The sequence below is a fragment of the Polypterus senegalus genome, chromosome 2 (genome assembly GCF_016835505.1).
Source record: "Polypterus senegalus isolate Bchr_013 chromosome 2, ASM1683550v1, whole genome shotgun sequence".
Lineage (NCBI taxonomy): Eukaryota > Metazoa > Chordata > Cladistia > Polypteriformes > Polypteridae > Polypterus > Polypterus senegalus.
In genome coordinates, this window is record NC_053155.1 from 214,738,212 (window position 1) to 214,753,550 (window position 15,339).

A 15,339-nucleotide genomic window follows, 5' to 3' on the forward strand; every position below is an offset into this window, starting at 1 on the left:
TGGTGTGGCGGAAGTGCCGCATGAGCACCCGGAAGCACTCTGGGTTTACCTGGAATTTCTTCAATGCAATCTAGGGCTCCACAATCCCCCAATCCCCCTGCGGTGACCATTGGCCCCAACAGGGTTGAGCTTCCAATCTCTGATCCTGTGGCCCCCATGCAGACCAGGGCGGCTGTCCTCTCGTGGTCCAGGGGAGGTATTGTCTCTCTCCTGGTCCTTCCAGGCGTCCCAGCTGGGCAGGCTCCCCAGGCGTCTGCCACACTGTATAAAGACATAATCACCAGGGGCCTCATGTATAAATGGTGCGTACAGAAAAAAATGTTGCATAAGCCCGTTTCCACACTTAAATTGTGATGTATAAAATCTAAACTTGCCGTAAAGCCACGTACATTTTCACGCTAGCTCAAACCCTGGAGTATGCAAGTTCTCCACTCGGTTTTGCAAACTGGTGGCACCCAGCGTCAAAGCAGTGCTTTTGTTCAAGTGTGGTTTCCCTTTGTTTTTTAGATGCACATCCCTGACACGGTTTTGTAAATACACTGAAATTAACCGCATATTGTTTATTAGTTTAAGGCATCTGATTGTAATTAACCTGTAACAATATAATGGTCTACAGAATGACCAAACTATTCCAAATACCATAGCTGCTTTAGCATTATTCCTCTCACTGCACCTTCTTCTTCTTTCAGCTGCTCCTGTTAGGGGTTGCCACAGCGGATCATCTTTTTCCATATTACTCTAACTGCACCACTCGGTGTATTTATATCACTGAATCTTAGTGTGGAGTCACAGCTCTACAGCAGCTGATATGAAAGAGAATTATCGGTATACAGCATCAAGCACATGCTGTCTATTGAACTGTTCTCATATGGCAAAGTTTCAGAGCCTTTCCTGCAGGGTCATCGCGGTTCAGAAACAGTTTCATCCCAAGAACTATAAATGCACTCAATCAGTCCATCAAGTGCTCCTTGTAGAACTGTTTGTACTTATAAGTACAGTTACCTCACTGTAAACTTGCGATACAGTTATAATATTGCACAACCTGAGCCACTTTATAAAGTGTTTATTTACAATGATAATTAAACATGTACTACGAAGATATTTCAATGTTCCTTAAAAGTTTTGAAGAATCGGAGTTCTACGCTTATAGATGGCTTAATGTCTATTGCAGTGTGGCGATTGGTTACTTGGAGAATGAAAAGGAAAGACAGGAATTGGAGATTAGTATGTTTGAAAGAGACAGTACTGCTGCAGTAAATTATTTCATCGAAGGTCGCGCACAGCGCAGCAAGCATCTTGCGGGAGACAGGAAAAATCTCTGGACAGGGTGCCAAATCGTCACTATCACTGCGCCACCGTGTTCCCATGTTTAATAACATGCTTTAACTCCTATCATCATGAAAATAATATCAAGTATACATCTCAGTATTTTAATTATTCAGAGAGCTGTAATACCACAAATGTAATGGATTCTGTGTCCAGTCAGAGGAAGAGAAAGCCCATTTAAGAAGCACGTAGTGATTCACACACATAGAGCACATAGAAGAACATATACAAAACAAAGCATTTAACGTGCTACTTTAGTTACGATGGTTTTTGAGAAACTAGTAAATTAAATGATTTAAGGATTAAGTTTATGATGTTCTACTTTAATGACAAAATAATCTACATGATTAAAGTGGAAATTTTGAGATTAAGGTTGACATTTCGAGCTTTTTTCTCACTGTGTCCCTATTTTTTTTTCTTTTCTCTGTACCCTAATAAGCTTTCATATGACACGCAGACGATGGGCTATGACTTGCCTTTTCACGGCGACTTTGATATCTGACAACTTCTTTTTTATTTCGGGCACCGTGCGACTTTGTGAACTTGAGCTTTCGAGTTTCTCCGACACTCTATGTCACTCGATCAACTTCCTTTTGTTGTTTATACCACTGTTTAAACCAACAAATGGTACGTTTTTCCTTGCCTCCACTTGGTATTCCCTGAAATTCTCCTGTTTACTCCATGCTTTTGCCATTGCCTTTTCAAAGAATGCTGAGCTTAAGGGCTTTTTATATTGATTTGCATATTCAAAGAGGCGTAATTCTGGGATGAGTTTGGGTGGGTCAGCAGGAACGTGCACGTGTGTTACTTTTCACGCTGACCAGGATTTATGGAGCAGAAGAACGTAGAAGTTGGCAAACGCAGAGATTTATGCATCTGGATTTTTTTGTGTATACACACATTTCCGCTTTTATCCTTATGCCTTGTTTTAGTGTGAATTCTACACACGGCGTTATGCATGAGGCCCCAGGACTGTGTTACATTGTTATTAGGTAATTGACTCAGCATAGCCTTATATTTACTATTCATGAGAACCAAGAATCAGTTGTACAAAAAGTACTTAACACTGATAATTGAACTGGTATTGCAAACTTGATGATGATATTCAGGTTGACAAGTTTCTTCAGTTCAGTGATCCTCAATGGTATAATTTAAATTTGTTATCTTCTAATCACTCACTTCCTTCCATCTTGTGTGCTGCACATAAAGTACATCTATTACCCTCCTCTCTTACACATACAGAATTTCTTTATCTTTATTTATATCATAGATCCTACTTTCAAAGTACCAACCATTATGCCTATCTCACTTGCTCTTTTAGCCATAATTATATGGTACTTCTTGTCCTCTTCTTACACTAGTAGGGGGCCCATGCATGTGTCACCTACAGGGAACACACTTACATTTGTAACATTCCTGTATCCATCAGACATTTAGTATTGAATTTTAAGACCCTACCCCCATGCTCATAGCAACCAAAGTTTTCATCAGTGAGCCTAGCCTTCAATTAAATATCCTATCTATAAGTCTAGCTTTCCACAGTTTTCAGCAGTGGGTACAGCTTATGACAAAACAGTCTAAAATACAAGTTAGCAACCTTCCCTTTTATTTGTTCTTTATGTCATGCCATTTTTGTCTGACCCATCACTATAGACCAATCTAGCTTTCGCATCACTATCAAGAGTTTCAGGTCTCGCTGGTATAGTTTTAGATCCTTTGAGTCCTTTGATTCCTCTTTACCGTGACATGGAGATATTTTTGTCACTTTAATAAAGTTAATGATTAGATTCCCAGCGCAAAAACACTTGAAATTAACTTAAACTTTATGCAAAAGCTTAGACTTGAAGCAAATTAAAGCTATACATTTTCTTGTTTTACATCGTCTAAAAGTTGTCCAGTTCAAAAAAACTGAAAGTATTCCTTTTTTATCTAGTTATTGCACAGCACTTTTGATATCAGAACTAAATCTGTTTAAAAATTGTTGGGTTGTGTGGTATTGTGTATAAATGTGAAAGGTATGTAAATACACATATCTCCAAATGCTGAAACATCATATTTAACATACAGGGTGGTCCAGATCTAATTATGCAGATCTAGATCGTCTGGATGACTTTGATTTGTGTGGGGATGATTCCATTTCGGCGCAAAGGCGATTCTTTAATGTTGTCAGTTTGCACACTTTTCGGGTGATTTTCTATGTAATAAACTTAATAAGTTATAACGGAATGAAAATTGCGTTATTAGATCTGGACACCCTATACTTTCAAAATATATCAGCTTGACAAAATTAACTAAAAGGGGTTTATAGTTAAAATTTATAATTGGAAATATAGTTGAAAGGACATTATATTTGTTTTACAGGTTATGCAAAACATTCTTGTATGTATCTACTGTAAATTTTCACTAGAACAGCTTTTTAAAATATGCATTGTAATGGCTGTTTTTTTCCTTCTCTTGCAGCAGGCAATTTCTTTTTTGTTTTATTTATTGGGAGAACAATGTAGTACATTCAAGTGCATTGTATATGAATTATTTATAAGAGTTTTTCTTTTATATTTCCTTCTTCTTTACCATGAATAGTTAAAGCTAATAAACAGCAAATTGAAGAAATTATTAGCACCTACTCTGGAAGCTAGAAGGAGAAAGCCTAACGTATTTATAAAACAACTCTGCTCACCCCATCAAGTAAATTTGATTTTTATACCACTTCAAGTAATATAGCACTTCCCTTAGGCAGTGCATAATGGGAAGCCAAGTAGAATTTTTCCACTTAAGTAAAATTAGATGCAAGCTAGCAGTGTAACAAAGTCCTCCATTTAACACTTTGCATCTAGCAGAAGAGTTCCATTTGGCACAAATGTTAAGAGGTTGTTAATGAGTGAGGATATATTGAAATGCCAAGATTATCAAGTAGAAGAGCAAAAACAGAGGTGAAATAGGGTGTAAAGCAGTAGCAGGGTTTGGTAAAGTGGTGTAGAGAAGCCGCCATTTGGATGATTGTTTCACTGAAATTAATCCGATTCTTGTTAGGTTTTGAGTGAGCTTGCAGAGTTGACTGCAATGTGCAGTTTTAAATTGAATTGTTTAACCCTTACCTTGAATAAACATTGGTGGAACTGGAGTTTTCTAGTCTCTCTCTGATTATGTGCCAAGTATTACAATAATGCAGTGTAAGAATAAAATCCTCTTTGCAGCATTACTTAAGGGCTGCTGACAGTATTATCCTCTAAGAACTGGTAAGGTATTGTATAATACAGTATTTTGTTTTAAGTAAATAAATTTGGAGAAAAACATTGGTTAGCAGACTTACAGGTTATTATAGTAAGGTTTAGATAAAGACATAATCATCATTTTGCAATGCCTATCTTCCTTTCATTTACATTTTTCATTTTTTGATGTATTATTTTAGTCTAGTTTAAGAAAATATGTGAAATAAAATTATGGAAGGCTGTTGGTCATGCTAGGAAAACATAATCATTTAGACTGCTTTCTGCCAGAAAAATCAAGGATTTAGATTTTGTCCTTAGTTTGGCTGATTAAGTGTCAAAATGATCATTAATAGCATGACGAAAAATGAATCTCTGTCTTCATCACCTTCTCTGTAGGTACCTGATTTGTTAGATTAACCAGTGATGCAACTCCCTCAAGGGAGTGTAGTATCCTACATCACTATAAGTCAAGATAAAATGGTGAACAACTTCTTAGCTGATGGTCCAGCAATACTCATTTTTCAGTTAATCATCAAAGAACTTTTATGAGCTAAGTGTACCATTATTAGTTTGATTGCGGACAGTAATGATCACAGGCTCATCTGTCTTCGAAAGATGCACAGTGACTTTGTAGGTTATTCTAGCACCACTAGCTTTGACTTAACTTTGACTTAAGTGCACAATGCCATCCTTTGTTCCCATTGTGGCAGTAACGTTAACACTGCACACCTCCAACTGTTATTGCATAGCAATGTCATAACATGTTGCCGAGGAAAACAAAGGTGGCACTAAAAAAGAGACAAAAATACTAAACTATTAGGAAACCATCTGTAATACAAAAATTGATGTCAAACTTGTGTTCTCAAAACCTCAAAAACTTGTGACCAGTAGGAGTCATTGCAGCATCCCAAACACAACCACAACTGCACAAGTCTTGGGTGCAAACAAATGATTTATTGTGTTCAAATATCTCTCACAGGCTTCTCTGGACATTGCACTAGTACAATTCCAGAAAGTCTTCTTCCTTCTCTCTGTCTCTTCCCTCTCTTCCATTCCTCCTCTGTGAGTTTCAACTTCATCCACCCGACTTTGACTCAAATGAAGTGAGGAAGAGTTAATTCCTTTGTACTGGAACTGGGAGTACTTTATCCAGGAAGCACTTCCAGGTTAGGTGAAACCTCCCTAAAAGGAGGAAACTTCCTCCCTAGAGCTCCCTCTGGTGGCTCCCACAAGACCCAGCAGGGCTGCCTATTATAACTTTAGCTTCCATGAGGCCTTGCGTGAGTGTATATGGGAGAGCTGCTGCTACCTGTCGGACTGGATGATAATGAACCCTCCATCGTGTTTGGGAAGCCAGCCAACCCCTGTCTTCTGTGACAATATATATAGCAACCAGAGCTCTAAGAGATGATAAATTAAATTTAAAATGAACAAAAATCATAATATAAAGTAGTCTGGAAATACTTGATTCAAATGATAGAGTCAAGTAATGAAGCATTTTTTTCTGCCTGTTATTTTAAATGCTTTTTAATAAATGTTGATTAATGAGTCTTAATTTTTTTTATTTTATTAGATCTTAATAACTCTTACACATTATACCCTCATCATTTACACATTTTATCCTTTTACTCTCTAATAAAGTTTTTGTAATTTAATTTAAATATTCGGAACAGCTATCATATAGAAATAATTGAAGAAACAAAGTATTTCAGTTTTACTCAGTATACTTGTAGGTTGTTTTTTATTGAATATTTTACCCCTGAAAATGTCATAAATTTAAAAATCAAATCTTCAGACAAAGTTAAGTCTCCAATAAACATGCATGTGCTCTGTTTTTACATCATAATCTGGAAGAGAACAGTTTGTTCTGCTCTTTTTAAAACAATATCTGTAGTCTAATTAAAGAGAACAGCCCTGAACAAAGGTAAAGATATATTAAATGATATACCCTGTTTACTGCATCTTTGTTAAAAATATGTATGTCAAAAAGGCATGTTCTTTATTAAATAACAGATGAATGCTGCTTTTTTAAAATAAGCAGCAGAAAGGTTTGTTTATCATTTCAGATGATCAGAGAGCAGCATTAATGAAATGGATTACTGTGTCACTCAGTCACTATTCTTACTGTGATTGTGTGTGGCCTGTTAGGGTTCTGGTGCATCTGCGTCACTAACATTAAACATAATTATGTGATTATAGTGGTAGTGAGAATTGACTTTAAGTTAAATTGTAGAATGACAAACTAATTTTAACTGCCTAAGTCTGAGAAGATCAAACATGGATTTTATAAAAAACAAATTGCATACTTGTTTGTTCTGTGGCAGTCACATAGTATTTTAATTTTCTTGCATTTCATGCCAAAGAAGTGTGTTTTTTACTGTTCAGAATGTGTTCTGATGTTTATTGCAAGTCTTTTTGTTGCATTTCTTTCAACATGTATGGATTAATTACAGATTAAAAAAAAATCTTCCCTATTGGCATTGTCAAGTTTTGAAATATATCCTGTTTGTTTATTTTTACCACTGTTTTCTGTACTAAAAAATCATTGCATCTTGACTTGAAGTCTCAGAAAGCAAGAGGAATGTTGCAGTCTATGAGACACCTGGTCCTCGGATTCAAACCCGGGCAAGTGATCTTACAAAATGACCTGTAGTAATAAAATAGGATTCATCAGTTAGTATTCATTTTATGTGGAACAATTTATTGTGACAGTCATAAAGTACAGTGTTATGTAGATTAGTCAAGAGGATTCTAAAATAAATTAATGTCAATGAACAGAGCTCAGGTAGTCCTTACAGTTCATACCTGTGAATTCTTATTACAAAAGAGCAAAACAGATTCATTTGAAAACAGTAAATGTTCCATAACTAGTATCACTTCTTAAAGGTGAAAAATATACTTCTGAAAAATACTGTTTTAACTGACAATATACATCTAATCAGCCAATCATGTGGCAATAGCGCAGTGCATGCAGTTATGCAGATGCAGGTCAAGAACTTCAGTTAATTTTACATCAAATACCAGAATGGGGAAATAAAATCTCAGTGTCTTTGACCATGACATGATTGTTGGTGCCAGATTTGGGGCTTTGAGTATTTCTGTAGCTGATCTTCAACTTGGTGCAAGCAACATGAGTCCATGAAAGCAACCAACCTCGTGTCAACATTTCAGGCTGGTGGTGTGGTGTAGTGGAGTGAGGAATGTTTCCTACTTTCCTAATCTATTTAAATATTGTTGCTGACCATGTGCATCATTTTATGGCTACAATTTACCTATCTTCTAATGGCTACTTGCAGCATAATAATGCACCATGTCACAAAGCAAACGTTATCACAAACTGATTTCATGAACATGACATCGAGTAGTACAGTGTTCTTCAGTGGCCTTCCCAGTCACCAGAATCTAAATCCAATAGAATACCTTTGAGGTTTAGTAGAATGGAAGATTCATAGTATGAATGTGTCGCCGACAAATCTGTAGAAATTGCATGATGCAATCATGTTAAGATGGAACAGAATCTCAAAGGAATGTTTCCATTGTCTTGTGGAATCCATGGCATATAGTCTTGAGGTTGTTTTGAGAGCAAAATGAACTCCTACCTAGCATTAGTATAGTGCTCCTAATAATTTGCTTAGTGAGTATATATTGCAAGTCATAACATTTTTCTTCAAGATAATTTGTAATGAATTTCCAATAGCCAGTGTAAACTATTACACAGTAGATGGCAAGTAAACTTCCTTTATACAGTACTGTTATTAGCATACATACTCACTGAAGGTTTTACTATTGCATACTTCATAGCTCTAGAGAAATATATAACAGCTATGACAGATGATACCTGTGTTTTACATTTTATGCATTTTCTTTTTAATTATAACTTGAGCTGAATGTTTGTACACGAAGTTGTATAAATTATACAGAGATTATTATTCCTATATACAGTATTTTAACATCTTAAATATTTTTTTACATCTCTTTACACTTAATGGTCATCAGATATCTAATAAAACTTTTTAATGCAAGCAATTACCTATAGATTTTACGTGCAAAGTATATTTCTGATTCTGCTTCATAACATGTAATGTTGTAGCTCCTGTCCATGCAGGTACTGAGAAATAGAATTCTCTCTGGTCTAAAGAAAAAAATATTTGCTATAGGCCCCTTATTCTGAAATGTTTTTCCATGAAAGTCTTAATCTTACAAATTGTGTCTTTTGCCATTAATTTAAATATTCTAAGGTTTTAAAACATACAGTATATGTAGTATTATGGTGTGAACACAATACCCAATCTGAAATTGTCTGGTTGTCTATTTTTTATTGCACAAGTCCATAATTATATAACTTTTAATATTAGAAATAATTGTAATATATGGTTTGAAGTAATTTTTTTTTCTCCAGAAAGTAACATAGTATACAATCCAACAGAAAAAATCATTCAAAATAATTTCTAAAAAAAAGCAGAGAATAAAAATAAATTAAAAAAGCCAACACCGAAAGAACAAAACCTAACAAAACAAGAATTAATTCAAACCCCACCCGAAAGAAAGAGAAAAAGAGGAAAACCAATAGCAGAAAAAAAAGGATTTAAAATGTGGGTTAGGATTCTTCCAGTTAAGAATAGGTATATGTGCTAGTAGAGTGGTGTAGGCTATTGCAATCAATTTGTCCTAATCCTCTTCAAACTCACCTGGGAGTACACCAAATATAGCTGTTAATGGATTAGGAGTGATTGTGACACCAGGGCTGTCTTACAAGAATTTAAAGATTTTTGTTCAAAGTTATGTTAATTTGGTCCATTCCCAAAACATACAGCCTACAGATGCTGGAGCTAGAAGGCAACTCTTGCTAGCTGGATCTTGCCATGGATGTATTTTAGACAATTTTGATAAGCATTATTGATGAAAGATTTTAAGTTGAATTACTGAGTGCTTGGCTCATATAGAGCTGGAGTGTATCCTGTATATGGCTGACTTCCAGTTCTTTTTGGAGACATTAATTGTAAAGTCCTTTTCCCACTATACCCTAGGATTTTATATATTGTTGAGATGCTGTCTGAGTCTTCAAGAATTACCAATATAGAAATGGGGTAGAGGTGTGGAAAAGTTGTTAAGAAAACGTCTTATTTGAAAATAGTGGAAAAATGTTTTTCATGGAAAGTTAAATTTGAAGTGTAATTGTTCATAAGAAGCAAATGGATTATCAATATACAGTTCTCTACGTGTCTTTATCGTGAGTATGTTCCAAAGGTGATTATCATGTATGGGAGCAACAGTTAAAAGCTTCTCAACCGGGAAGTGTGTTCTGATCTGTATTGTTCTATGTTATATCTGTAATAAGTTAATTTTTTGAAGAATTGTGTTGCTTCATATTTAACCCCTAATTTCCACCATTCAAGTTTAAAAAACATGTACCATTAAATAATAATTATCATATTTTAAGAGTAGATGCTATGTTAAAAGAGTATGTCAGTTATGAACAATTTATTCTGCATTAGTTTTAGTCTCAGGTCCTGGTTGCTAAGTTCGTGGAGTCTGTGTACACAGTATTTATTTATCTATCCATTTATGTATTTATTTATTTAAAGAGCTTTTGTAAAAAAAAAAAAAACTAATTCCCCCTGTTAAAAAATAAAGTTCTGTCTATCAATTATCACACACGTGCAAGTAGGGGGACATTGTGTGGACCAAGTAAAGGTAATTCCACGCCAGGCCAGGGGAGGGCGGGGTACATTAAACCTTCTCCTGTTATCTCTACAGACCAACTGCAGGAAAACCTATCTGAATCAAGAATGACACTTCCAACGCCCAGGAGAACGTCACTTCCGGTTCTGGCGGCCAGAAGAATGTCACTTCTGGTTCCGGCACACAGGCTGATGTCAGAAGAACATTACTTCCGGTTACCCTACGTCACTTCCGGTCCGATCAATTTCCCAACCCTCATCAGTTCAATCTTGGACTCTGTACTGTCAATAGCTCTGTATTGAATGAAAAAACCATTTGCAGCCAGGAACATTATACGGGTGGCTGCCCCAAACCTTTTTACGTGTGTCGAGTCTGTTCATTTTCACACTATCTATTTATCTATCTGTCTGAAAAACATTTATAAATATTATACATTTATATAGATGAGGACTGTTTATATGCTGCACAGTAATGGATCACTAAATAAATGAAAATGTAACTTTTTTTGGGGTTGAATTTTTGAATCTCTTTTGTAATTTTCTTCTCATCCACTGTTGTAGCAAATCATAAAACAAAAAGTCGTTATAACTGTACTGACTAAAAATGTTGTGTTTTAATCATGTTGTGTTTCAGTACCTGGCAAAAAATAAATCTAAAATCTTTTACCCTTTACCCAACACATTTGGGTTCAAATGCCTGAGCAGTGATTACACTAGCAGAAAGGAAGAAATCAAAGAGAATCAATAAAATAAAGATTTAAAAAGTTTAGAAAATGTATAATATTAGTTATTAATTTGTTTATCTACTATATAATACTATTTTCATTTACCATGTGTTTGTTCAGTGTCTCTTGACTGGGTAAATCTTGAGTCTTCCAACAATGGCCATCACACGGAGTCACTTATTTTTGCAAGGTTTATGAAATAATTATTGCTGAGCAATAAACACCAGTGCTGACTAATAAATGTGATTAGAAAGAAAGATTCTAAATAACAATATAAAACTAATGATGCTGCCTACTATGTGATACCTCCAATAAGGAATTTCTTGGAAGATCTGCTGTATGCAGTGAGATGATGAAAATCCTGGAAATGCAGTTTACAACAGGTTTCAAAACTACTCGTCATACATGGAATATATTATTTGATATTTGTATGAATTATGCTATCAGTGGATGGAGCTGCCAATGGTGCTATGAAATAAAAAATGCACGTCTCTTTTATTTATCATTTTGGTTTGAATACTCTTAGAACTCCCTCACCATATATACTTACCAGTATTTAATGACACTTGGCTTCACACATCTTAACAAACATCTTTTTTTTTTTTAATCTCTCTTTAGTGTGCTGTACGTGCTGCAACAGAAGGGAGAGTTTTGGTTTTAGAAGGTCTGGAGAAGGCTGAAAGAAATGTCTTGCCTGTTCTTAACAACCTATTAGAAAACCGAGAGATGCAATTGGAGGACGGACGATTCCTAACATCCTCACATCGATATGACAAGCTTCTGGAGGTTGGTTTCTTTTTATCAAATTCTGCATTTACATACAATGAGTGGCAATGTTTTGAAAAGATTCTATTGAGCTATCATTTCGAGTATGCATGGTAATAGCATTATAGATCAATAACAGCAAGTTAGGTCAGTCACAAATTCCCAGTGGTTATAACCTGTCTGCACCAATGTACAATACTAGCGTAAAGTATTGAAATGTGAAAGTCAATATTTCTATTTTTGTTGCATTTGCAAGCAGTTTTAATTTGAGAAAAATGTAGAATATCATCATAATAACATTGGTTTTGTTCCATTCAGCCACCTCAAATGAATGCAAGTATTTGAACATTGAACTTAAAGGAAACTAGTTTAAAACTGCTTCAAGAGCCATGGCTTGTGATAACTACATTAAGCCTGTCAGCCGCAGCTGTTGGTTTATTACTACTGTTAAGCGAAATACAAAGAAAGGCACATTTTTTGAAATGAAGGTGACCAGGACAAGAAATGTCAATAAACCAGATACAAAATTCATAACCAAAAAGTCTATTCTATATTTCACTGTACTATGATTGCTGCCATTTTCAGTTATTCTTGTTTTGAGAATGGATTTTTGGGAAAAAAAAAACCCCAAAACTCTCATTTCACCAAGTGAAATATGTGAAGTAATATCAGGAAAATTATTTAGATCATTTGCCACTGTAATAAAGAGTAAACAAATAAAATATCTTATCTAAACTGATGACTCAGCCAGTTCCAGAATAAGCCAGGCATGCCCATATCACAATTCTACCTCCACCAAGTTTTATAGATGAAAATATACATTGTACTGCAGACTGTGTAGAGTTTCTTTCTTTATATTTAAAGATTGTCAGCATTTTTAAAGTGTAACCCAGAAATCTATTAGATAGATGGATAGATGGATGGGTGGACTTCAGTGGTTCCCAGAGGGAAATTTGTCTTTTTACAGAAGATCTAAATAAATACATAAATATGTAGATAGATAGATAAATAAGTATACACACACACTTTGATCTGAACAGACACCAGAGCTGGAAAAGTGCTGATTATAAAGCAAGAAAATTAAAAAGAAACACAATTGCTGATTTGGCTGTCACAGTCACAGTGACACATTATACACACATATTGCTGTTGGTATAAAGTAGCCCCAGTAGTGTTTCTTGACACACTTCTGCTAAATAATTAATTGGCTGAACATACTCAGTGTTAGTGTGTCAGAGACAGCATTGTTCATTCCATTTTGTTTCAACTCTCTCCTTTGCTACTACCTCCTGAGGGTCCAGAGGAAGTCCTATAACCCGAGCCTGTCCTTTTAATTAGCTTGTTGATTAGGTGAGCCTCTCTTGAAATGATGTTACCAGCCCAGTACACCACAGTGTAGAAAATCGCACTGGCTAGTGTAGAGTTCTAGAAGATCTGAAGGCTGTCAGTCCTCACATGAAAGAAACACAGTCTCCTAAGGAAAAGAGCCTGCTGTGCTCTTTCGTATACAGTTCCTCTATTCTCCAAAACCAGTTCAACCTGTCATTAATGTGGACGACCTCTAGATCCATTCCTTGAATAGTGACTGGACATAGAGGGCTCACTGGTGCAGTGAAAGTCAATAACCAGTTCCTTTGTTTTGCTGATGTTAAGATATAGACAGTTCTTTTTGCTCCAAGAAATAAACTTCTCCACCTGAGTACTATACTCTGTCTTATCCCATTTATCAATACACTCCATAAATGCAGAATCATCTGAGAATTTCTGCAAGTGACATGACCTGGTGTTATATTTATAGTCTGGGATGTACAGAAAAGGAAGAGAAGAGAAAAGGAGACAGGACTGTTCCTTGTGGTGCTTCAAGGTTGCTCACATCTGTTTTAGAAACATAGTCCTTGAGTTTCACAAACTGTGGTCTTCCCAACATATAGTCCATTATTCATAACGCCATATGCCCATCACCTGCATATATCTTGAATTTACCCATTAACAGGGATTGGTTTTGAAGGCACTGGAGAAATCAAAAATATAATCCTCATAGTGCTGCCAACTCTGTCCATGTGAGAATAACCCTTGTGGATCAGATAGTTCATTATATCCTCAACCTCAATCTTTGTCTGATAGGCAAACTGCAGTGGGTCCAGGTGGTCTACCACAAGAGGATGCATATAGTCTCTCAAAGGTGTTCATGATGTGAGAATTAAGTGCCATTGGTCTTTAGTCATTAGTTAGAAGAGGCACCTGCATTCTGTGGAACAGGAACAATTAGGGATGTTTTCCACAGCAGTGGCACTTTCTGAAGCCTTAAGGACAGACTAAATAGGTGACAGGGTAAAAGTAGGTCAGTTCAGGCCTTAAGAACTCAAGGGCTGACTCCATCTGGTCCTGCAGCTTTTCCTGTGTGTAGCTTCCTCAGTTTTCTCTTTACTTGACATTCAGATATGGACAGCCCACACTAATGGTCAGAGGTGTACTGGTCACTGCCTTCCCAGTTGACGTGGTCTGAGTTGTTGATGTAGTAGGGAGGTTTGGGGAGATGGGACGTTGGAAGAAGGTGGCAGTGGGAGGGAAAATCTATTAAAAAAATGAGTTCAGAGCATTTGCTTTGTCCACATCCCCTTCTGGCACCTAAGCCCTGAATTGCTTGAGTCCCATAATTATGCCCAGTCCATTCCAGACATCCTTCATTTTATTCTGAGTAAGTTTATTTTCTATTTTAGCTTTGTAAGCATCCTTTCCTTCACTCAGCTTTTTATTTAGCACTTGCTGATCACACTTAAAGGCATTTTGAACATTTGAATACAGGGGATCCAGCTTGTTATTTCCTAGTGTAGTACCAGTCACAAAGTGATGAACGTTTATCATTGTTCCTTCCAAAATCAAATGGTTGAAGTCACCACATCTATAACTGCAGGGTTGGAATGAGTCATCATTAAAGTGTTGGTGATAGAATTAATCATTTCTGTTGCTGAGTCCCCATTTGTGGAGGGATGAATTTTACATTTAGTTTAATGTATTTCCCTGGACAAATAATGTGAATAAATTCCGACCGCCATAGTTTCAATGCTGAATTAGAAACTGTAGTTTTAAGTGTAACATGCCATTCCTCATTCATATAGATGAATAGTCCCCCCCATCCCATCTTTTTTCCACACCACACTGGGTCTCTGGTCGAATAAGATGAAATCCTTTTAAACAGTGTCAGGTATATCATGTTTAAGCACAAAATGCCACTGTACTTGTATTCTACAGGACCCTACATAAGAGCAGACATTTCACCCATCTTATTTGACAGTGATCTAACATTTCCCATTACAATAAATGGTAGACCAGTTCTAAAACCTTTTCTCCTTGCTCTTACTTTGGCTCTGGCATGTTGCCCTCTCCATTGGTGGGCAAACTACTCCTGTGGTAAAGTGAAACCGAGCCGCTTAGGTGCTTGCAATCGCAGGGCAAGTAGCTGATTACCAGAGTACTTAATACATCCAGCTTTTATTTTGTCAGTGTCTTTTGCTGTTTCAGATGTTGCAGACATCAGGCAGCTTTTGGGTCCTTTTCTTGACTTCATCTAGGTTTGCAGCCCATTTAAAGTACAGTCAAAACAAGCCCGTGCCAGGGTTTGTGTGCATTGCA

At 36.2% G+C, this 15,339-nt stretch overlaps 1 protein-coding gene across 1 annotated transcript in view; it reads left to right on the plus strand.

Annotated features, from left to right (window-relative positions):
• Positions 1–15,339, plus strand: part of vwa8 (von Willebrand factor A domain containing 8) — a 482,517-nt gene that overhangs the window by 103,298 nt on the left and 363,880 nt on the right. The window contains exon 5 of the mRNA XM_039745289.1: positions 11,560–11,727. Coding sequence (XP_039601223.1) covers positions 11,560–11,727 — 168 coding nt within the window. The remainder of the gene's footprint in view (positions 1–11,559; positions 11,728–15,339) is intronic.